The 25,284-nt window shown below is 41.1% G+C and overlaps 1 protein-coding gene across 2 annotated transcripts in view; it reads left to right on the top strand.

The window, feature by feature from the left end:
- The window catches only part of LOC139355625 (CUB and Sushi multiple domains 1), a 2,038,620-nt gene that overhangs the window by 1,388,001 nt on the left and 625,335 nt on the right, over window positions 1-25,284 (top strand). For both annotated transcript variants that reach the window (XM_071067488.1, XM_071067489.1), the window contains exon 9: window positions 22,471-22,595. In XM_071067488.1, the coding sequence (XP_070923589.1) occupies window positions 22,471-22,595 (125 nt within the window). The remainder of the gene's footprint in view (window positions 1-22,470; window positions 22,596-25,284) is intronic.

Genomic DNA, 25,284 nt, shown 5'->3' on the forward strand with positions numbered 1-25,284 from the left:
AAGGAATTGTGATCATTGGACATGACAGGTTCATTCATGCGTGTCCTTGCCCCTGAAGACTTTCCAGTGGGACAAGATGTGGAGGTGGAAAACAGTGATATTGATGCTGATGCCGTGCAGGCCTAGGCTAGTGCATGTGTTCATGTCTTAGTTTATAACAAAAAGGTTTAAGAAGTAAAAAGAACAATAGAAAAAAGCTTATGAGATAAAAATATGAAGGAAAATCACTTTTGTACAGCTGCACTATGTGCTTGTGTCTTAAACTGAGTATTACTACAAAAGAGTCACAAGTTAAAACATGTAGCACAGTAGGCCAGGCATGGTGGCTCACACCTGTAATACCAGCACTTTGAGAGGCTGAGGTGGGTGGATCACGTAGTCAAGAGATCGAGACCATCCTGGCCAACACGGTGAAACCCCGTCTCTACTAAAAATACAAAAGTTAGCTGGGTGTGGTGGCGGCACCTGTAGTCCTAGCTACTCAGGAGGCTGAGGCAGAAGAATGGCATGAACCCGGGAGGCGGAGCTTGCAGTGAGCTGAGATCGCGCCACTGCACTCCAGTCTAGGTGACAGAGTGAGACTCCCTCTCCACAAAAAAAAAAAAAAAAAAAAACGAAAAACAGAACAACAACAAAAAATTAGCTGGGTGTGGTGGCACGCACCTATAGTCCTAGCTACTTGGGAGGCTGAGACAGGAGAATCACTTGAACCCAGGAGGTGGAGGTTGCAGTGAGCTGAGATTACGCCACTGCACTGCAGCACTGCAGCCTGGAGACAGTGAGACTCCATCTCAAAAAAAAAAAAAATTGTAACAAAGTAAAAATGTTTCAGTAAGTTAAGGTTAATTTATTATTGAAAAAAGAAAAACAGTAAATTTATTGTGGCCCAAGGATACAGTGTTTCTAAGGTCTACAGGAGTGTACAGACATGTCCTAGGCCCTCACATTCACTCACCACTTACTCACTGACTGACGCAGAGCAACTCCCACCCTGCCAGTTCCATTCATAGGGAGTACCGTATATGAATGAGACATTTTCTGTCTTTCATACTGTATTTTTTCTGCTCCTTTTCTATGTTTAGATATATTTAGATATACAAACACTTACCACTGTGTTACAATTGCCTGAAATATTCATTACAGTAGCATGCCGTTTGGGTTCATAGTCTGGGAGCCCTAGGCTGTACCATTAAGCCCAGGTATATCAGGCTACACCATCTGGGTGTGTAAGGGCACTCTATGATGTTCGCACAACCAGTAAATTGCCTAACGATGCATTTCTCGGATTGCATCGTGTCCTTAAAAGACAAGTGACTTCACCTTGGCCCATCTCTGTCCTCTCCCACCCACAGGGTTGGCTTCTCTCTGCAGAGCGAGGGGCTCTTTACTCCCAACTTGATGTCATCTCACGATTTCAACATTTCCCAGCATCTTTGGGTTTCTCATTACAGTCATGCAGTTTTGAAGGAAAGGGGAGAGGCCTTATTGATTTTATTTTATATGACCGGACCCAACACAAGGTAGAAGTCTTCTCTGTTGAATGGATTAAATTGAGGCTAACAAGCCAGTCTCTAGGGATATTTTGACATCACCTCATTAATAGTCTACTAAACCAATTAAGTTAACCACTGCTCATCAGAGAATAGATTAACAATTAAAAATAGAGTTGTAACATAGGCTCTAAAGGGAATTTGGGGGTTGAGTGATATTTATGACTTAAAAACTGAATAGTTAATATATGTATTTGATGTGTGCATGTTACTATTCATGCTAATAACATCTGCTCTTTGTCTTAGCATATTTTAATCTCAAGGATCCCATGTTTATTTTTCATTCTGTTTTGAAATATGCTTTATGAATTATGTGTCATCAAATGGAAGGAGAAACTGGAGTACATTAAGGGAAAAAAATCACATAGTCAATAAGAAGCAGAGACAAATCCATAGCCCGTGTGTTTTGATAAACAACTACTCATTTCTAGTTTCCACATTTAGTTATCTTCATTCCTTGTAGCATATTGATAATTTTATTTATAGTTATTACAGTATTGCTGCAATGGTTTTATTATTTCTCCATTGTAGGTCAACTCCAGTGAGAGCAGAGGCACCTGTCTCTTGTTATATGAAAATGTAAAGAATTGTACTTACAGATTGTGTAGAGACCAGGGAGTAAATCTGGTGTTCTTTTCAGTAAGAATTGCTTTCGGCTGGGTGCGGTGGCTCACGCCGGTAATCCCAGCACTTTGGGAGGCCAAGGCGGGTGGATCACAAGGTCAGGAGTTCGACACCAGCCTGGCCAAAATAGGGAAACCCTGTTTATACTGAAAATACAAAAATTAGCCAGGCATGGTGGCATGCACCTGTAGTCCCAGCTACTCGGGAGACTGAGGCAGAAGAATCTCTTGACCCTTAGAGGCGGAGGTTGCAGTGAACTGAGATCGCACCACTGCACTCCAGCCTGGGTGAGAGGGCGAGACTCCTTCTCAAAAAAATAAAAATAAATAAAGCTTTCTATTAGGTTGTGTTATTGAATAATTTTTTAAATGATGAAGAAATGAGAGAAACCACAGGCACATTATAAGTTTTATTGTGAAAAGAATCAAGCCCAAAAGCGGGTGAACACACAGCATGGAGGTAGCTAGAGCCCCCTAGATAACTCTCACTATTCTCTTCATCAAGAGATAAATGCTATCACATTGATGCCCTTGGATACCACAAGCAATAAAGCTGCACACTCAGGTTATGCCCGTGTGTCCAAGGGCACTGATGTTATGTTCCTCTCCTGATGGAGAGTAGAGTGGAGAGATGTCTAGGGACCTCTAGCTATTCTCTTCCTGTATGTCCACTTGCTTTTTGGCTTCTTTGATTCTTTTTCTTGCTTACTATTTTATTTTTCATCACTTATATACTTTATAAACTTCACATACTTATAAAGTTAGAGCAGATGCATGCACTGATCTCTCGGTTGGTATCCCATGTGATACTGGCTCTCCTCTTTAGCACATCTTCATTTTTATGATCCTTCTCGTGTTTTCCATGATATGTTGACATCTTCTGCCTTCTCAGCAATGCTAAGAGATCTATTATATATTGAGCATTGAAAAGCCAGATCTTAGAATTTGGAGCATCACCCCCTGAGGTACCTGTTCTGTGCTACTTCCAGGCCACACTATATGAAATGGACCTTTCATCCCTGCAGCCTGCCTCCCTCTGTCCTTTCATTTCACTTTCTAGCACTGACCAGCCAGAAATTCTATGCATGTCTATGCTTGCAATCTTACTTGACTGAGCATAGTTCATGTCTACATATTTTCTATCTCATCACAAGACTCTAAGCCTCATAAAGAGAAGAACTTTGTTTTATTCACTATCACGTTTCCAGTGTTCAGTATAGAGCTTGCCTCAAAGAAAGCCTTCGGCCATTATTTACTAAGTCATTTAATTTTACTTTTATATCAGGAATGCATTTACATTTACAGGTTTTAAGGCAACAATAAATACTGATTCAATATGCGGAATTTTGATTTACAGGTAAACTTGTAAGAATATAATTATTTCCAATGAAAAAGCTGCTGTTTCTTTGCAACATATACTGTATTAAGCACTAAGCTCTGACCATTTGCTAGATCATTTATGTACAACTAGAAGAAAAAATGGAAAATATGGACATCATTGGATCATGATTGTTATTCCTTTTTCCCATCAACTAAAAAATTTACTAATAGAAGAAGTGTTTGTAAAGTTAGAAACAAGCCCATATATCAGAGGTTTTTTTTTTTTTTTTGAGAGAATTCGGAAACTATAATGAATACAAGAGGGAATTTTAAAAACATTCAAGCTTGGTTTCTTGTTGAAAAAAAATTCCCCCTTTTGTGACATAATCCCTTTCCACTCCATGTCCCTAGGTGGAAGACAAAGAACTATCTTTTATTTTTTGAAACTCAAGCATGATCTTATTTCTTGAACCAGTGTTCGTTTCTGTAAGTGATTTTTACTCTCTTGCCTAGTGGAGAAAACAGTAAGGTGGAGGAGGACAAAGTGGGGAGAAAACAGTAAGGTGCAGGAGGACAAAGTGGGATGGAGCACTCAGTCCAGGTTTGTCATATAAAAAAAGCAGGCTTTGGCTCCCAGGCCTTTCCTGACATGCTGCATTTGAGTCTGCAGCACTTAAGTCCCCTGCCATGGTTCAAAGTGTTTTTACAACTGAAAAAAAATTTAAGGAACCTAACATATTCCTATGCCTGTAGCTTTTGGAGGAGGATTCATGGTTACTAGGAAACTGAACTAGACTAGGAAAAATATTTGCCAATGATTACTGCTCTTTCAAAGGGCATCAGCTGCATTTTTAAGAACTACTTGAGAAATTCCACAACCCATAACATCCCATTGACACTTCTTGAAGCCTTTAGGTCACTTTGAAAAATGAACACTGTGAATGTTTCAGATAATATTTATGTGGCTAAACCTGCTTCTGATAAACAAGTCACCAAATGGGGCTGGTGGAATGTCCTCTCTCTCTTCCATGCTCTTTTCAATATCTGCAGTAGAAAACTAATTTTTTCATCACAATAAAATATCCATTTAAATAGTCTTCTGAGAAAATAGGTGATTGTTACTTAAGCCTATATTAATTTATTAGCTTCACAATGCAAAAAAAAATAGTTGATGAATTATCAACAAAAAGCCCACTTGGTCATGATCATCAGATATGACATCTTGGGGACTATTTGAATCTAAATGTCTTCAAAATGACCTTCTGTAATACTTTTTCTGTGTGTTTTTTAAAAAATTCTTCATCTGTAAAAGAATGGGTTGAAATAGGAGATGTGATTATTTCTTCCATATATTAGAGATAAAACACTCTGTGCCTCCTAGTCATGTGTTTGCCATATTCTACTCTAGAATAAGAGTCTGCAAAAAATTCATGGCTCTGTTCAGGCGTGTCAACAACTTTTGAGGCTAAGGGAAGCCTGTGAGATAATCATCAGTGATATGCAAAAGAGTTTAGGAACAATATTAAAGCAGTGAATGTTCAATAACCAACCAGTGCATTGATTTGGGGGCCATTCTCCCTGCTCCCTAATTTTTCTAATTCCTTTAAAAATGCTTCAGAATCTCAGGTGATTTATTTTGTTTTCCTCTATGCCTCTCCCAGAAATTTGTTGAAGGGAAGAAGAGAGTTAGTGTTCACTGATCTGCCCTAGAGAGAGAAAGTGATCTGGTTTTCCTGGGGTTGTGCCATTAAACACACTCCAGTTACCCCGAAGGTTCTGGTTTAATAGGTCAGGAAGACGGACCAGGCATAAGGATTTTTAAAGAGAATGTTTAATTGTGATAAAATACACGTAAGATAAAATTTAGCATCCTGACCATTTTAAGTGTACAGTTCAATGGTATTAACACATGCACATGGTCATACAACCGTGACCACCATCCATCTCCAGAATTGTTTTCATCCTGCAAAACTGAAACTCTGTACCCATAAAGCCGTAACTTCCCATCCTCCCCGACCCACATCTCCTGGCAACCACCATTGTACTTCCTGTCCCTGTGAACGTGATCACTATAGACAGAATGTCCTGTAACACCCTCTCTCTCTAGGGCAGATCTGTGAACACTAACTCTCTCCTTTCCTTCAACACATTTCTGGTGAAGACATAGAGGGAAACAAAATGAATCACCTAAGATTCTGAAGAGTTTTCAAATGAATTGGAAAAATCAGGGAGCAGGGAGAACGGCCCCCAAATCAATGCACTGATTGTTAGTCAATGCTCACTGCTTTAATATTGTTCCTATAGTTGGTAAGTCTTCTGCATATTACTGATGATTTCACAGGCTTCCTTTAGTCTTAAAGTTTGTTGACACCCCTGAACAGAGCCATGGAAATTTTGCAGAATCTTATTCTAAAGTAGATTACGGTGACTAGTATAGGTAATTCAGCGTTAGGACTTTTCTAAGCGCCTCCTGTGATTCTGATGTGCAAGCGAGGTTGGTAACCATTGGCCTACCTGGTGTTTGTCATCCATGATATGAGATTAGAGACAGGTGACTAAACACAGATGGGCTTGCTTTTGAAAACCTGTTTGATAGCATAAATGTCGTCTGATAAGGTGTATGGAAACCTCATCATTGGAAAACACTTTCGGTATCTGCTGTCTTCTACAGCTCCTATATGTCTGCAGAAGCTGGAAGAATACGGGCAGCTGATTTGTTTCCCCACAGCAAAAATACTACCAAACCTTGGCCTCCATCAAATAATGTTCTGGGAAAAATTATAAAGATGCAAGGCCAATGAGCAGCTCCCATGAACAGGAATCCCACAGACACCGTGATGCAATGCTGGTGGATCTCAGAAAGCAGAGGCAAACCTACATCTAGCAGTGATATACAGGAGTCGTGGAGCTTTCTAGCATGTATGACCTGGTATCAAACTTGCTGCCACGAGATCAGGGGGGATAAATGAAGAATGTCCAATCACAGCTGATTTGTGCACGTAGAGATCAGTGCAGAAACCCCCCTGAAATAGTTCTTTACATTTCTTGGCATCGCAATCAATTCCTTCCTCTCAATCCACATTTTCAATCAGATAGCAAAACCATTTTTTTCTTTACTGTATTGAAATCATTTAATTAGTAAAATATTGTTTTTGAAATATTGCATACCATGTACACGAATATTGCAAAACATTCATGGGAGAAAAATGACTGCTATTTATGATTGAATCCTGTGATAGAGTAGGAATAGAGGTGGGTGCTGTGGATCCCTCAGTAAGATGACTGCCCCTGCAGACTTTCGCTTTAGACCAGAGCAATGGTTTTCTGTCTCTTATCATCTCGGGTCACCAGTGGTTTTCCACTGCCATCAGCAATAATACTTGCTTGGCATCGTAAAGAATATAGTGGCAAGCTGGGTGAGTAGATGGGAGCACCCTATCCCCAGGATGACATTTCATAGTCCCTGGGGGGTAGCCTGTGACAATTTGAAGAGGTCCCTTCTCCAGTCAACCCTGGGGGATTCTGATACACTTGACCCTTGCTGAGAACTGCGGTTTAGAGACCTCTTAAGTTTCTGTTTTCATATTCTAGGGGAAGTAGAGTAGCTAGTTAGACGGTTTCTCAATTTAACTAGGATCTAAAGGTAATAAATCCACCCACTCCACCTTTCAACAGCATTAAATGCCCTTTGGCACCAAATTCTAAATGTTATGAGGAATTTAACCTGTACTTCCCTTTTATACTATGGGGAGGAAAACGAGAAAAAGAGAAAGGCAGATACCTGGAAAGATTTGGGAAGTGATGACCTGTCAGTTTTCAGCTTGCTGATGCCACCTGCAGTTATGTGTGTGTGTGTTAAATTAATTCCTCACTCTCTTTACCTGCTAAACTTTCGTTAAGTGTTCAGCAAGCATTCAGAACCAGCTCTACCCTTAGTGATAAGCTGAGGAGATGCCCCCTATGGTGGTCCATCTTTCCTGCCCTCACAATGATGCTTCCAGGAGCTTGCCATGAATACGAATTGTAGAGACAACACTCTTGCTTTGAGACGTCCTGCTGTGCTGAAATGTAGCTACCTCCGGAAGGGGAAGGTGGTCAACCATCTCACTCCATCATACCTTCTTTCGTATGAAAGAGTTTGTCAGATCTGTTGCTCCCAGCAGATTTTGATGAAAGACAGGAGGAAAGAAGTGGGAGTTGCCTGTGCCAAGCGGGAAGGACCACCTGGTGAAAGAAGAGAGGAGCACAAGGTAGAGGTTGGCACCAATCTGGGCATGCAACAGATACTCACAGGAAAACGGAGATATGGTTAAAGGCGTAAAGCTGCAGTTACATAGGATGAATAAACCTAGGGATCTGATGTATGGCATGAGGCTGTGGTTAATTAACAATGCGGTGTTGTGGTTAACAATGCTGGGTTGGGGTTAATAATGCTGTGTTGGGGTTACTAATGCTGAGGTGGGATTAGTAACGCTATGTTGCATCCTGGAATTTGCTCAGAGGGTAGATCTTAGGTATACTCAGCACAGGCACATACAAAGGAGTAATCATATCACTATGTTTATCATTTACGACCTTTAAATAGGTACAGTGTCCTCCATCACACACACACACTCTTACATACACACATGCACACACACACACGCACAAACACCCGTGCACACACACGCACACACCCGCAGACACGTACACTCGTCCGCACACATGCACAGACACCGTGCGTGCACACTCATGCACACCCGTGTGCACACACACCAGCACACGCACACACACGCGCGTGTGCATGCATACACGCACACACCACACATGCACGCTCACACACCCATGTGCACACACATACACACACATCTGCACACACTTGCGTGTGCACACACTCACACCCACGCATGCACACCTGTGCACGTGCATGCACACACACCCCCCACACACACCTGTGCACACGAAGATGCACACCCGTGCACACACACCTGCACCCCTGCACACACACACTCTCACCTGCACACACATTCACGCACACACATTCACACACACCCGCACGCACTCAGATGCACACCCATGCACACACACACCCACACACCTGCACACACACTCGCACACACACACAGTCACACACATTCACACACATTCACACACACACTCACACAACACACTGACACACACACTGACACACACACAGCAGTAAGCAATTGCAATCCAATGTCAGCTTTTTTTTTTTTTATTTTTGAGACAGAGTCTTGCTCTATCACCCAGGCTGGAGTGCAATGGACCAAGCTCAGCTCACTGCAACCTCTACTTCCCAAGTTCAAGTGATTCTCCTGCCTCAGCCTCCTGAGTAGCTGGGATTACATGTGCACTCTACCACATCCAGTTAATTTTTGTATTTTTAGTAGATATGGGGTTGTAGATATATGTTGGTCAGGCTGGTCTCGAACTTCTGATCTTGTGCTCCACCCACCTCGGCTTCCCCAAGTACTGGGACTACAGGTGAGAGTCACCACACCTGCCCCAATTTCAGCTTTACTTTGCTTTGTATCTGCTGTTCTCAAAAGAAGGGGAAGAAAAATCACAAATCACTACCTGGGTCATTTCTAGTGATGTTTAGCATCCAAGGCAACCCTTCATCTGCTGATTAGTTCTTTCATTTCCTTAACAAAACGAGCAAGCCCTCAGGAACTGTGCTGAGCTCTTGGGATAAGGACACATAAAAGACGGAACAACAGAAAAGGCCTCCTCTGTTGTAGACAGAGCGTTGAGGAAGGCTCAGGGGACACGTTGCAGCCAGGGCTTGGAGGATGGGAAGGAAAGGATCTCGTCACTTGAGCCCGGGGGCCGGTCGGTCCCAGAAGGAGGAAGAGCGTGTCTAAAAATGATGAGGGAAAATCTGTCCCTGCCTCTCTCTCCTAGAGACTGACGTGAGCATTAAGGGCTGGATCTAAATGACAAGAAGTTAAAGCAAACACACCAGCCATCAAATGCAAAACTACGTAGAGGAAATTAGATGTGAGGAAGCCGGGAAGGTCTGTTGTTTTGGGGATGTTTACAGCTGGATTTCATGCATCTACACAGCACACTATAATTTTAGCATCAGCTTCCCTAGACGCTCTCTTTTCTGATATTCACAGGATCCCTTTTCTCAGATTGGCTTGGTCCTATTTACTTTGTTAAATGTATTAGGAAATACATGATTTTATTTCTAGGAATGACACAAGATTAATATAAGGTAGGGAAAAACAAACTATATTAAGAAGAAAGTATTTTATTGGGCTGAAGTAGGGCAAATGATAGGAGATATACAAAGAAAAATTTTAAATGTACTTTTTAAATATATTTTAAGTTCTGGGGTACATGTGCACAACGTGCAGGTTTGTTACATATGTATACAGGTGTCATGTTGGTGTGCTGCACCCATCAACTCATCATTTACACTAGGTATTTCTCCTAATGCTATCCCTCTCCTAGCCCCCAACCCCCTGACAGGCCCTGGTGTGTGATGTTACCCTCCCTGTGTCCATGTATTCTCATTGTTCAACTCCCACTTATGAGTGAGAACATGCGATGTTTGGTTTTATCTTCTTGTGTTGCTTTGCTGAGAATGATGGCTTCCAGTTTCATCCATGTCCCTGCAAAGCACGTGAACTCATCCTTTTTTATGGCTGCATAGTATTCCATGGTGTATATGTGCTGGACAAAGACATTTTAAGAATTGTGTTTAGAGTTGTAAGAAGTATGGTAGGGAAATAACAATTCTTGGCCTCAGTACCTTGCATTGTGGTGAGTAAAACATGTGACTCACGTTTTATCTCAGCTGCATTTTATTTACAACTATTTAGTAGCCTGGTGACCTTGTGAAGATAACGTCTCTAGGTCTTGGGGCTTGCATTGAAAGTTGATCACCTGATCATAGTTCCCTACTTTATTTGGGATTCCCTAGAAATCAGCTTAAGACAAAGGCTTTAGGGGCAGTTTAATTCTGGTGAAGTGAGAGTGAGAGAAATTGGAACCTGACAGAGATGCCAAATGGGCTGGGAAGCTGTGCTCAGCTTCAGAATCAGCCCAGGGAGTCGGTCTGTCTCACTGGTGCCTCTAGACAGCCTGGGTGTACCCCTGTGGCCTGATGTTTACCATGAGCCCTCTCAGCCCCTGTGTCCGCCTCTCAAAGTATGACCCCTGGGGCATTACCTTCCCCTCATTTTGGGCATCCCACATGTCTGCTGCAGAAGCCGGAGCCTCAGCAGGCTCAGTGCAACCAGTGTTTGGGTGAGGTGGCTGTTTTATCAGCCAATATCTTGCAGGCCTCCTGGCGCTGGGTGGCATCAGCACCTGGGTTCTGGATTCATAGCCCCAAAAACCGAGTGAGCCATTGCACCAAGAAAGGCAGGCAGAAGGTGTGCTGCTGAGAGGGGCACTTGGAAACAGTCCTGTTTGCTGAGCGCTTGCACTGGGCTGACTTCTCTAGGGGGCAAGTATGTTCACGTCTTTTAGCGTCCTGTAAACGTGCTTCTGGATCTCATGTGATGACCGGTATGCACATGTGCCTGTGTATGCGAGCGTGTGTGTTTGTGTGTGCACTGAATTACAGCAGTGTTTTCTTCTCCTGCCCACCCTCCTGGCTCTTGCTCCGGGTGGTGCTCGTTAAGCCTGGATACTGTGGTTTCTGGTCAATTACAAGCAACCAGATGTGAAGGATAAATCAAAACATTGCAGAGTTTTGCCTAGTGTAGATATAAGCCCAGGAGGAAATATTTGCTGAACAGTCTCTCTGTATTTCGGATTATTTACTGATCAACCGCTGATTTAAGTGATAAGTTTCAAAGTTACAAAAAAATAAAGCCCGTTTGAATCCAGCATCCTATGATGCTGAGCAGAGGGCCCTCCGAGTCTCTTATTCTCATCTGTAATTTGGGATCGAGGCACCTCCATTGCTGACTCAACATGGAAGCCCCACATACCTGCCCTGACCTGAGTGGTTAGTAATTTATGTCACTTCCCTGCACGCTCTACCTGGTTAGCTGCAGCCGCTGCCTGGGCATGTTCATAAAATAAAACAAACTCATGTCTGCTGCTATTGTGTTGGGCACGTGCATGATGAAGGCGTGAGCTGGACAGTGGTGCAGGCTGCCGGGGCTCTGCTTGCTTCTCCTCCCATCTCTCTGCCTCCGACACTCCTCACTGTTTCCTCACTCAAGCTACAGAGCAAAGAGCATGATGCACAAAACACCTTTTGGTCTAGAGTTTGAAGAGTCTCCTCCGGCTTCCTAAGCGCACGTGGAAAACAGGCACTGACGTTGCTGTCCTTAAAGCCCTGATAACTTGTCACGAAGGAGGCAAAGGGGCTTTCACCTTGGATCTCACGGAGACACAAAAGAGAAGATGGGAGAGGGGCTTGCGGGCAAAGCTCCTTCCCAAGCCATAATTCCCCTCAGTCCCGGCTGCATCCAAACCCTCTTCCAGGTTCCCACAGTGTGCACATAGCTTCTGCCTTCGTATAGACGGGTGGGTGAACATGAGGATTTAATTTTTCTACTTCACATGACGAAGTACTCTTGTTTAGTAAATGGCAGGTTTCCATGAACTTATAACAGACTTGGAAATTTTAAATTAAATTCCCTCACACAAAAATTCATGCCTCATTGTCAGTGCCATGCTTCTGAGAGCTAGTCACAGCTGGAAATTGCCAATCACTCCAAGCCCCTTGCAAGAGTATTACTGTTGCTGACACCCTGGAAGCATCCTATATTTTGATTGTCATTAAGGGATCTTTGTTAGGCTATTGCTAACACACAGCATCTAAAAATCACATAAAATATGAGTTTCCTTTCTTTCCCTAGGCTAGAGAGCTCCATCTCCTCTCTGATGCATTTTTAGTGGTGCTAAATTGCCTTAAGGCTTGAAGAAATGAGTCTAAAAATTGCCGCTATAAAAAGAAAAAATGACCCAGAAATGACACATTATGTGTGAAAATCAAAAGGGTAATAAAAGGCATTTCAATATCCACAGCAGACGCACATTCGTCTCTCGGATGATGGCATTTTCTAGAATGCCGAGCAAGGCGTGCGATGGGACAGCATCTCCCTGGCGTGCGGCTGGCTTGCCTGCAAATGGTCTTCGCAACTTTCCTGGTCTTCGCAGCCTTCCTGGTTTTGTTTATTAGGATTGTGTCCCTAAGGGGCATCCGTCAGCAGAGACCGTCGGGTGAAGTGTCCAGGTTCCTGTCTGAGTGGTGTAAAAGCTCCCTTGTAGGAGAACCAGGGAGGATACCTGAAACATTTATTTAAAATAGAGGCGAATGCTCCCAAGGGCGCGTGTGCCGCGTGGATGCTGAGAGGTTCCACCCAGAGGCTGGGTGGTGTTCTTCCTCCTAAAGCCCTCCAGCTCAGAGGCTTCTTCTACACCTAGGAGATGTTCTGAATCCCTGCTTCTGTCTCTTGGTTTGTGCTCTCATTAGTGCCACAGGTATTGACTGCAAGGCTATCAGAAGCTCCATGCACAGTGCTGGGGGCTGTGGGAGATTTCAAGATGAATGAAACACAGCGGTTCCCTCGGAGATGGACGCCTTCCCGAGTGGCCTCTTCTCCCAAGCCTCCCACTCTTCCATGCTGCTAGGCTTTGTGTTAATATCCTCAGACTAAACCTGAGATGGAGCAATAACGGAACTGTTATGTGCCTCAGAAGTGAGAGAAGGGAGGTGAAGTGGAGGGAGAGGGTATAAACCCAAGTCATTGTGTCTACTAGGGAAGGACAGGGTGCAACATCAAAGCAGGAAGGTAGGAGATAGATCCATGATATTGGAAATAACCTTTGAACAACTCTGTTCTGGACAAACCAAGTTATGTGCAATCCTCTGAACAAACCTCAGCTTTGTTACCAACAGGGTTTGGCTGTGGTGGTTTTTAAATCTAGAACACATATACTCATTTTGGAAAAAAAAAGAAAATACATTCTATGAATCTCTCAAGTCCCAACCCAAATTTCAGTTTCCAACATAAGTTATTCTTTTCTTTTTACTAAAGGCAAAATCAGTTCTTTTTTTTTATTAATAGTCCCATAGCAATTTAGATTTACTTAATACATTGACCAGGAGCAGCTCATTAATATGGCCCAGGGCTCGTCTTATGTCTGGTGCATTTGGGGATGGCTGTAAATGATTGCCAAACCCCTGTAGGTCCGGCATAGCGGAGGCCCATGGAGAAGAGCAAAGAATGAAGGGGTGGATTTGGTTGCTGCATTGTTTCTCTGTTTCATTTTACCTGCAAACTGACATATGAAAGTGGCTTTGCTTTGCTCATTCACTCAACTTCTGTTTGCTGAGTGTCTGTGATGTGTCTGGCACTCTAGGAGGCCCTGGGGACACTTGTGTGTGGCCTCAGACTTGCAGCCTGAGACTGAGCTCAAGATGCTGAGGAATATTAGAGGTGTTCTGGTTCGTTTTTCTTCTCTCATTCCTTTTCTTGAATCAAATGTCACTCTGTTGTTCTAAAGTTAGAAAAATACCGTCGTCTTTCTAATAGAGTTCCCAGGAAACTTTTTAGCACCTTGCTCAGGAAACTCTCCATATAACTGATTCTATGTATTGGGGAAAAGCAATGTTTTAATGTGAAAATCAAGTAAGATGGAGGAAGGCAGGGCAAGAAAAATATAGAGAAAGAGAGAGGGAGATAGGGAGAAAGAGATGGCAAAGATGGGAGAATGACCCACATATAATAAGAATAGCAATATTATTTGCAAAGTAAGTTAAAATGGGTGTGTGAAATTAAACTAATAAGTCTATAAATTCTGATGTGTAAAATGTAATTTTATTTGTACTGTGATTGGTAATTTCTTTTGTGAGATCCTCATTTTGTCTGAGTCAGAAAACTTTATTCATTCTTAAAAGAGTTAAAATTACTGATTTCCCAGTGAAGCAGGTTTAAAGTCAGCTCTGAACATCCCTTCACTCTCTCTCAAGGATGTTAAGGGTCCGGGCTGTGGAGAGGGCATTTTGGCCTTGGCTAGAGCAGGCATCTCTCCTCCATCCTGCCTGTGCCACCCACTCCTGGTCATAACCTTCCGTACGCCTCCGCCCTGGAGGCAGGGGCACCTGGGCAGGGGCTCAGGGGCTTGACCTTCTCCATTGCGAGCTCCTCCCGCCTTCTCCAGACTCTGTGAAGCACTGGCAGACACAGGGGTGTCTCCATGAGGCCACAGCTGGGAATGAAGGAGCCCTGCATTACCCCTGGACACACAGACACAGTGCAAGGATTTCTGTCTTGTTCTGTCTCCTCACCCAGCTTGGGTCTTGGTCCTAGGTATGGTGGGGAAACACGACACTGGGCTTCCCTAGCCTCCACGCCACCGTCACGCTCATCACCACAGCTCCAGTGGTAAGTTCTGGCGGTAACCAGACCACTTGAAGCAGGACTCAGCTCCATTCCTTCTCACTGGGCAGGACCCCCCAGCCAGGGCTTCCAGCCACCCCTGCCTATATCCAAGCACAGGCCAAGAGTTCCGACTTCTCCTTGGGATGGAGCGGTGTGGGGAGGGGTGGGCCACCACCTTTGCCGTTGGGGCAACTCAGCCATTCCACACTGGGGCTTTGTTTTATTTCTTATAGTGGAGAAGGAGGACGCAGGAGAACGTACCATCCCATCTCTGTTCACATACTTCATGATGTACACCTGAAATACACAGACACACACACACAGACACACATACACACCCACTCACACACGCACACACACATACACGCACATACACACACATTCACACACATTCACATACACACACATACACACAGACATACATATACACACATACATACATATACACACATGGATTTGCACACACAGAGATGTGCGCACATGTGCACACACACGTAAACACGCACATACACCCTTCAGCATTCGCCCTTCCCCCAGCTCACAGCCCTTGTTCCTCTTAAGCAAATACTTTTCTTCAAGCAACATTTCTAAGCTTTTGATCAAGTGTGGCTGCAGCTACTGCCCCCTGTGCCATCCATCTCCATTTTCCCAGAACAAAGGTGGCAAATCCCGGCTTGAACTTCACATTGAAGAAAAGGTTTCCTCAAATTTTTGTGTTTTCTGCTGCTTGAGACTGAAAAACATTTTACCTAATGTATTTTTTCTTTTTGCTGAAGATACAAAAATGCTTAAACGCCTACCTTCGGTACCTAATCATGTATATGTGTGTGTATATATATATACACACACACACACACGCACACACACATTTATTTCTTTTATATTTATGAATATTGAAGTGTACTGTTTGAATTGAATTTTTTAACACAAAGATGTATCTGTCTTTCCATAGCTATCTATCCATCCATGTATCTATATATTCATCTATTTATATTTCTATCCATCTATCTGTCATCTGTCAATCTATCTACCTAACCAGATGGATATCTACCTACCTATCCATTCATATATCTATCCATCTATGTATCTGTCTATTTATCTGTCTGTCTAATCCTCCATCTTTCTATCATCTGTCCATCTATTCATCTATCATCTATCCATCTGTCTAATATATTTAACTATCATCTATCCATCCATCTTTCATCTATCCATCTATCTTTCCATCCATTCATCTATCTATGCATCTATGTATCTATCCATCTATTTATCTAATCAATCTATTCCCCCATCCATCTATCATCTATCCATCTATTCATCTATCAATCATCTATCTATCTAATATATCTATCTAACTATCATCTATCCATCCATCTGTTATCTATCCATCTGTTCATCTATCTATCCATCTCTTTATCATCTGTCTCTCTATTTATCTGTGTATCTATCATCTATCTATCTATCTATCTATCTATCTATCTATCTATCTATCATCTCTCTCTCATCTGTCTATTGGTTGCGTCAGCAGATTCAGTAGATGCTGAGCAGTGTGTGTTGAAAAGAGAGGTAGGAGACCCCTACCTAGCCAGTCAGTAGATTAGTGTAATCTCCTGTAAATAGTGGACAGTTAAGTCTCACAGCTAAGTCAACCCGTATCCTGTTTTGAACATTAGTTTAATCTTCAAGTCACCTCAAATTATTTTTCAAAAATAGTTGTGATACCAATGTTGAATAAGTTCACAAATAGCTATGCTGTATGACAACCAGATTTAGAAATTGTTTGTATTACTACTAAAGCATGTTTGAAAATAGTTTACTGACTTAGAAAGAGTATTTATGTTGTGGTAAAGTTAATTACATGGTGATAAATAAAATGTCTTTAGAAATCAAACATGGGAGGCCGAGACGGGCGGATCACGAGGTCCGGAGATCGAGACCATCCTGGCTAATACGGTGAAACCCCGTCTCTACTAAAAAAATACAAAAAAAACTAGCCGGGCGAGGTGGCGGGCGCCTGTGGTCCCAGCTACTCAGGAGGCTGAGGCAGAAGAATGGCGTGAACCCGGGAGGCGGAGCTTGCAGTGAGCTGAGATCCGGCCACTGCACTCCAGCCTGGGCGACAGAGCGAGACTTCGTCTCAAAAAAAAAAAAAAAAAAAAAAAAAGAAATCAAACATGGAGCAATGTCAGAAGTGCTAAGCATTGAAGAAGTGCAAAATGTATGTTTCCCTATTGTATTTCATTTAAAAGTCAAAATTTTGCTGCTTTAACTGTTTGAGTTAAATTTTGCTGTGTGGTATTTATTGTCAATGTACCATGTATCTTGATCTCACACAAAATCAGTTCTCCAGTATTTCTTTCAGTTACCAACTAACAGTTGTATAAATTGTGCAACGTAATTAATCTACAGTGCACTAAAGTTACTTGCCAATAGAAAGGTACTGCTAGCTTTTTTTTCCTAGAATTTTCCTCTGAGACTTCTTTCCAGAAAACCAAATTAGATGATCTTATGTTATATCTGATATATGTTACTTCAAACATAGTAATCATAAATCAGTGAAAACTTCGTTTATTATATATTTGAAGTTGAAAACACACATGGCTTTTAAATTGAACTGATTCATGTGTTAGATAAAACGAGAGCAAAAGATTGAATTAATAAATTAGAATTGGGGTCTTATTTAGTTTCAACCTCAACTTGATTGATTCTCACGTGGAGGCGTCTCCTTGGCTGTGCTGCTGGAATGGTGTTTACCCGCATTGGCTCTGTTTGCCAGCTGCAATCACATGAGGAGGTTGCTCCTGTTAATATTTGTAATGCTTTCAAATTAGAGAAGCTTCCATATTCTATTGATGGCTATTTCTGATAATCTGCGAAAAGGTTTCATGATCGTAATGATGGAGTGAGTTCTATACTGTACTCTCAATGTACTGAATATAAATGTGTGCAGAGATTTCTGGACTAGGTTGTGATAACAGATGATGATCGTGGAAGCCCGGGAGCAATCCTCCACTCTCCACTGGAATTGGCTTTCAAAACTCTCCTCTGGTGGAAATCTGAGAAGAGTAAGAGCTGAGTTCAGGTCCTGGAGAGTGCACGTGACTACCTCGATGAGTGAGAAGGAAGGAACAGTCTAATAGAAGCAACATAAATGTTTTCATTTTAACTTTTAAATTATAGAGTAATAGAATCAGGAAAACAATCATCATTTGAATATATAAAGAAAAATTTACTTGTGATAGTACCACTCAAAAATGGGTTGTGTCTATCTTCCTGATATTTAGATGTCAATATGGATAGAGAGATCATTGTTATTTTGAGTACATACAATTTTGGATTATTCTTTTTTCCTTTTCTATATTTCTACATATGTCCTTTTTATTTTTCTTTATTGCTACATATATTTTATATTTGCCTTTTATAAAGCAGCATTGCATTCTTTCAAATATATCCAAAAAAACTTAATCAAGCACAGTCCTATTGTTGGCCATTTTCATGTCTTCCAAAGAATATCACTGACCAGAAATTTCCTATATTTTGGATGATAAACATATATTATATTGCCAGAAATGAAATCAATTAGTCAGAGTGGTGATATTTTCTTTTCTAAAATTGACAAAAACTATAGATATTTATGGTGTACATGACAGTCTGAAACATGAATACATTGTAAAATGGCCAAATCAAGCTAATTAACATACCCATTACTTCACATATTTGTCATTTTTCATGGTGACAACTTTCAACATCTCTCCAGGCAATTTTCAAGTATACAATATGCTGTTATTAACTACAGTCGCCATGCTGTATGATAGATCTCCTGAGCTTTTTTCTCCTAAGTGAAATTTTGTATTATTTGTTTCCTCTCCTTCCTCCAGTCCCTGGTACCCACACTCTGCTACTGTGAGTTCTATTTTTCCGGATTTCACATAGAAATGAGACCATGCAGTACTTGTCTTTCTGTGCCTGGTTCATTTTCCTTTGCATAATTTCCCCCAGGATCAACTGTGTTGTCACAAATGGCAAGATTTCCTCTTTTTTTTAAAAAAAGGCTGAATAATATTTCATTGTGTACGCCCACACACGCGCGCGTGCGCGCGCACATACACACACACACACACACACACACACACACACACATACACACACACACACACACGTACACACACATACACACCCACACACACACACACACACACACACATACACACATACACACACACACACATACACACACACACACACACGTACACACGCACACACGTACACACACACACGTACACACACGTACACACACACATACACACACACGTACACACACACATACACACACACGTACACACACACACGTACACACACACGTACACACACACGTGTACACACACACGTACACACACACACATACACACACACATACACACACACACATACACACACACACACATACACACATACACACACACACACACACACACACCACATTTTCTTTATCCATTTCTCGGTCCAGTGTTGGACCCTTGCATTGACTCCATGGCTTGGCTATTGCGAGTAATGCTGCAGACTACGGGAGTGCAGATATCTCTTCAACGTGTTGATTTCATTTCCTTCAGATGTACGATCGGAAGTGAAATTCTAGGTCATGTAGGAGTTCTATTTTTAATTTTTTGAGGACCCCCTATAGTATTTTCTGTAATGAGTATGCTAATTTACATATTTTACATTTCTAACAACAATGTACAAGGGTTTCCTTTTCTCCACATCCTCACCAACACTTATTATCTTTTGTCTTTTCTATAATAGCCATCTTAAAAGGTGTGAGTTGATATCTCACTGTGGTTTTAATTTGCATTTCCCTGATGATTAATGACACTGAACACCTTTCCATATACCTGTTGGCCATTTTTACGTCTTTTTTAAAGAAATGTCTATTCAGGTCCTTTGCCCGTATTTTACATGGATGATTTGTTTTCTTGTGATTTCCTTGTTTGAGTTCTTTGTATTTGTGGATATGAACTCATTACCAGATATTTTGTTCTCCAGTATTTTCTCCCATTCTGTAGGGTGTCTCTTCACTCTGTTGCTTGTTTCTTTTCCTGTGCATAAGGGTTTTAGTTTGATGTCATCTCATTTGTCTATTTTTGCCTGTGTTGCTTGTGCTTTGGGGATTTAGGCTTATTGATTGCTTTTTTCTCAAAACAGAATACAATTTGCTACTTATACCTAAAGGAATATTGGTTGGATGTAGGAAAAAAATGCATGAAAAGAGAGAGATTTTATAGGAGCACAGAGCCCTCCACAACTAAGCAGTGATGTGCTATGTACTGCAGTCACTGAAATACAGTGCTTGCTAGGTTGAAGCAATGCCCCCCATCCCTCCCTTTCTGTTTGAACCCCCCTGGAATGTTACATTAAATATCAGGGGCTTAGGTTAAGGGGATCATTGAAAAAGTGGCCACACTCCAATTCCAACTCTTCCTACCCGAGGACTCTCGTGTCATTTTATTTATTTTCTTCATGGTGCATTGTGACACTTTTTTGTTTTCTTTTTGTTTGGTTTGGTTACTTTTTTCTTTCTTAACTATCAGGTTATCTCCATGATATTGTGGTTTTGTGCTATTCACTTCTGCTGCTTTGGTACTTAGAGTGTGACACATGGTAGATGTTCAATGAAAATATATCGAAAGAATGGTGGAAACTATGGATATTAAAATTTAGGTAAATAGAAAGAACTGGAGATTGATACCTGGAATAGAAAACACAAAGATATAGCAATTGTCTTTAAAAAAATTCTTAGATGAGGTTTAAACACAGATCAATGAGCAAAAACTATGGTGGCGGAATATGTCTACAATTACAGATGTCTTAAATAAGTGTTATGGCTAGCAATTAAAATGGGAATAATGACTGGGTTTTGTTTTTTATATTTTTCACATTTAAAATTAGTACCTATTATGTTCTTACAATGCTGGGTTTCTCAAAATTAGTTCCACAGAACTCTAGTTGTCCTGGATTCCTGGAGGAAAAAAGAGCTTCCTAGACAGATAAATCTGGAAAAGTCTACATCCTTTGAATTCTCTTCATTATTTTCTAAAATAAGCTTTTGCATATTAAGTTTTATTAAGATAAGACACTCCTTTAGAAAAGAAGAAAGGTGTTTAATTTTGTTTAACCTAGAATTTTCCCAATTGGTTTGACTCTGATTTGACGGCTGTTGTTGACATCTACGGCAATCCCCAGAGAGTGTTTCATAGATGCCATAGGGGGATGCTGGTGCAATGTTACTGGAATGATATTTATTCTGATATTATAGATATGGATTTTTTTTTCACTCAGCAAGAAAGAAAAGCATCTATTTATGTTTCCCCTATGTTGTCTCTATTATTAACTTCATCCATCCACACTGACAACTGTGCTTCTTTTCCTGCAAAGACTCCTTATTTCACTTCTGTTTCCTCAACAACAGCCCGGGGTTTCTCAACTAAAAACATGAGTAGAATTTCCTCTTGTAACAATGGGCTTGTCAGATAGTTAAATAAGACTACATTTCATTCAATGCCAGAAGCCAGGCTCAGAAGAAGTAATTGGGTGGTGTTCAAACCTGATCTCTGCCTCTCACACTTTTGAATGCAGCTGTCCAGTTGGTGTTCTGTGACAGGGTTTTGTTAATGTTTGCAACCGTAAAGCTCCATGTTTGCAGATGCAGCTCTGGAGCCAGGACAGTTTTTTCTCTAACTCCAGGCTGGATGGATTGCTTTCTTCTAAAACACAGTCGGGCTCAGTGGCTCACACCTGTAATCTTAGCACATTGAGAGGCTGAGGTGGGTGAATCACTTGAGGTTAGGAATTCAAGACCAGCCTGGCCAACATGGTGAAACCCCATCTCTACTAAAAAGACAAAAATTAGCCAGGCATGGTTATGCACACCTATAGTCACGGCTATGCAGGAGGCTGAGGCAGGAGAATCGCTTGAACCCGGGAGGCGGATGTTGCAGTGAGCTGAGATCACACCACTGCACTCCAGCTTGGGTGACAGTGCGAGACTCCGTCTAAAAACAAAACGAACAAAAACACAACAACAAAAAGAAAGAAAAGTAAAACAAATCATTCTTTTCCTATAAGAATTTCTGAAATATAATATCACTAGCTTTCTTTTAAATATAATTAACATGTGTGATAGTAAAATACGTTCTTTACTGAGATATTTTCTTAACCTAGACTTTTTTACTTCTTGTTTTTGTAAAATATTTATTCATGATGAATGACATCCAACTTCCTCTTGTTTTCGGGTACAAAATTTCTTCACATTTGTTTTCTTATTAAAGCCACAACATTCAGTAAGGTCATTTTTGCTATTTATTTTCTATCTTAGTCCTGACAAGTTAAGGTTCATATGTTTGTTTAGCTGTGAAGGTGGAAGAACAGGAATCTGAACCCAAGTCTTTTGATTTTATAACCTTTGCTAAATCACAGGGTTGCCTCTATAAATCATACCAAATAGATTGCTTAATGTCTTATGCTGTTTTAACTGCGCAACGTCAGAGCGGCCATTTTGCTGATTTTTTTTTCCTAAAGAAGTCTTCTGTGAATAATTTGGGTTTTTTGTTTTATTTTTTAACTGCTTAGGGTTGGTGCAAATGTACAGTTTTCTTGTGAGGACAATTACGTGCTCCAGGGATCCAAAAGCATCACCTGTCAGAGAGTTACAGAGACGCTCGCCGCTTGGAGTGACCACCGGCCCATCTGCCGAGGTAAGGCACCTGTGGTGGGGTAAAGCCCGGATTATCTCTTTCTTTAGGGTTGGCATTTTTTTTTCTGAATATACTATTTAAGCATGAAGCATTGTCTACAGGCAGAGTACCACGTGGTAGTAAGGTACGTTTTCATAGTGATGTGGGTAATAACAGAAATCTTTCCTTGGAATTTGTTAAGAAGCTAACGTTTCCAAGAATATTTTTGTGTTTTACATTTGAGGACAGATGTGAGCAAAGCCACGCGTACTCACTGTAACTTGGCATCTATCTATACACACACACAGTGTGCATGTGTGTGAATCTGTGTTCCACAGCTGGACCTGCCGGAAAGGTTTCTGTGCGCCCCGCAAATCTAAAAAGTTCACTTTCCCATTGCAGTGAGGTTGAATTTTTTAGGTATTAATTACAGGTAGTAATGAAAGGAATTATTAACCCGATTCCAAATCATCATTTTATTAGTGAATGATCTTTAATCTCTAACATAGTTAGCAGGGTAAAATATTCATCATTATCATCATCATTTTCAAATAAAACGTATGTAGTCAGCAAATGTTAAATTGTTTATTTGTTACTGCTATGAAGTATATACCAATTCTTACCAGAATTACAGAAATCATATTGAAGCCAGAAGAAAATTACTTTGGTTGTTTTAAAATGAAAAATAATATAAAATTAAAGAAATGCTAGGTTTGGAGGTTTTGTTTTTGCATTTTGGCCGTAAAATGATTTCTGTAAACTGGTAGTTTTGGGAGGAAAAGCACTAGTTTGACTAAAAAGGAAAGCTTCATATGTAAGAATACCTTATCTTTCCATATAGTCTTTTCATGTGAATGGACTTATACATTTTAAACTTTTAAGCATTTTAGTTATAAAAAAAAAATAATGGTACAGGAAGCATAGTGCCTGTGAAATTAACTAGTTGCCAAACATGTCACTATTGTCATCTAAGCTAGGAATACTCTTTGGCACCATTTACTGTATTGTACCTGGTCCCTATAACCACTTGGGACCGGGCAGGGTGGGTGTATGGCCCAGCTGACAGCGAGCTGTCACCTCTTAAATGGAGACCCTTCACAGAGTCAGCAGTCTCTGGTCAAAGAAAGGCACATGGCTGTCCCCTTCTTTTTGTCACTAGACTACTTTGATTGTACATTTTTCAGTTCTAATGTAAGACTCTTAAGCACTTCAAAGAACCGTACTAAAATTCATGTTCCCACTAGAGCTGCTGATGCACAAGCCTCCCAACTACACACGAGGGACGAGTCACATGGATTATTTTTCCTTTAGGGGAAAAAAAAAATTCCTTCGATAGTTTTCTTGCTCTTATATCCCAGAAATAGACTTCATTATTTTTAAAGTTCACTTTTGACAAATAGTAAATGTGCATTCTTTTACATGTTGCTTTTAAATCAATATTTTAGAGTAACTTAAATATTTGCCTTGATATTATTTGATGTTATAAGTTAACCCATGACATTGCCTTTCTTGGCCCTGACTCTCATCTTAAACTCAAAGCACTTTCTCAGTATCCTGTCCCAAACATATCACACGCTCAGAGGTGCTTACGTCTTAGGAAACAGCTGCTCCATCCAGGCTGAAGGTGGAGACATTTCTCCCATCCTTCTCAACCCCTCAGCTACTCACGCTTAGAGAGAATTAGAAGAGGATTCTTTGTGGTTTTCTGTTCTCATCGATTCAAGTGTCCCACTTGATCATATTTTGGAAGAGAACACTTTCTCCACAGGGGCCTCTGTTGCTTGGTGTGTTTGGTTTGGTTTCTGGAAAAGTTGCTAGTAACCGCCAAGGCTCTGCCTCTTCCTTTCAACTCCACAGGCAAAGAGTGCCTGACTTTATCCATCTTCTCTTCTCACTGACGATTCCCTTGTTTTACTTAAGTTAGATATACCTTGATCATCATTGAATAGTTCTTTAGTTCTTTTTAAGTTTATTACTTGTAATAAATTTAGTAAGAACTAAAAATGTATTTGAAGTAATAAACTTAATTTATTTTTCTGAAATAATAACTTACAGTGCTGGAAATAATTCCTAAGGAAGTGTTTTTATAGTGGATGGGTTTTACCAGTGTTGACTCAGACAAAGGCCACGCTCTCACATATTTTTGAGATAATCTTTTCTCCATCTTGGACTCCTGCTGAGACATCAAAGGGACAATGCTCCTTAGCTATCTAGTTGCATCCATTGATAAGATGGATAAGAAACCCTCAATTTCTTAAAAAGTATCCTTTCTAGGAGGTAATACTTGTGTTCTGACCTTACGGTCATTCTGAGGTTTCAGAGCACGGCTGTGCAACCACACACTCTGCCTTTCCTGTCTCGAATGCTGCCGCAGCTCTCGCTTCCAAATTTCAGCCTCTTTTGCCATCTGCAGAGGCTGAGAAGTTTCAAAATCATCCAGCCCTGATTCCTTTGTGTTTGACAGTTCTCCCCTCAATTTATGTCTTTCCTATCATGTTTTAGCATCAGCAACAAGAAGAAATCAAGCGGCCTCTTGGACACATGGCCTGGAAATCTCCTTTGCAGTTCATCTGTGTTGGTCACTGAACACCCTGCTTCCCACCTAATCACAGAACCACTTCTGCTAAGCTTCTGCCACCTCTTTCAGTTTCCAGGAATGTCTCTCTTTCCGAGTCCCACCAAGAGTATCGTTATAAGATAGATTTCTACT

This window comes from Macaca nemestrina, chromosome 8 (assembly GCF_043159975.1).
Source record: "Macaca nemestrina isolate mMacNem1 chromosome 8, mMacNem.hap1, whole genome shotgun sequence".
Taxonomy (NCBI): Eukaryota; Metazoa; Chordata; class Mammalia; order Primates; family Cercopithecidae; genus Macaca; species Macaca nemestrina.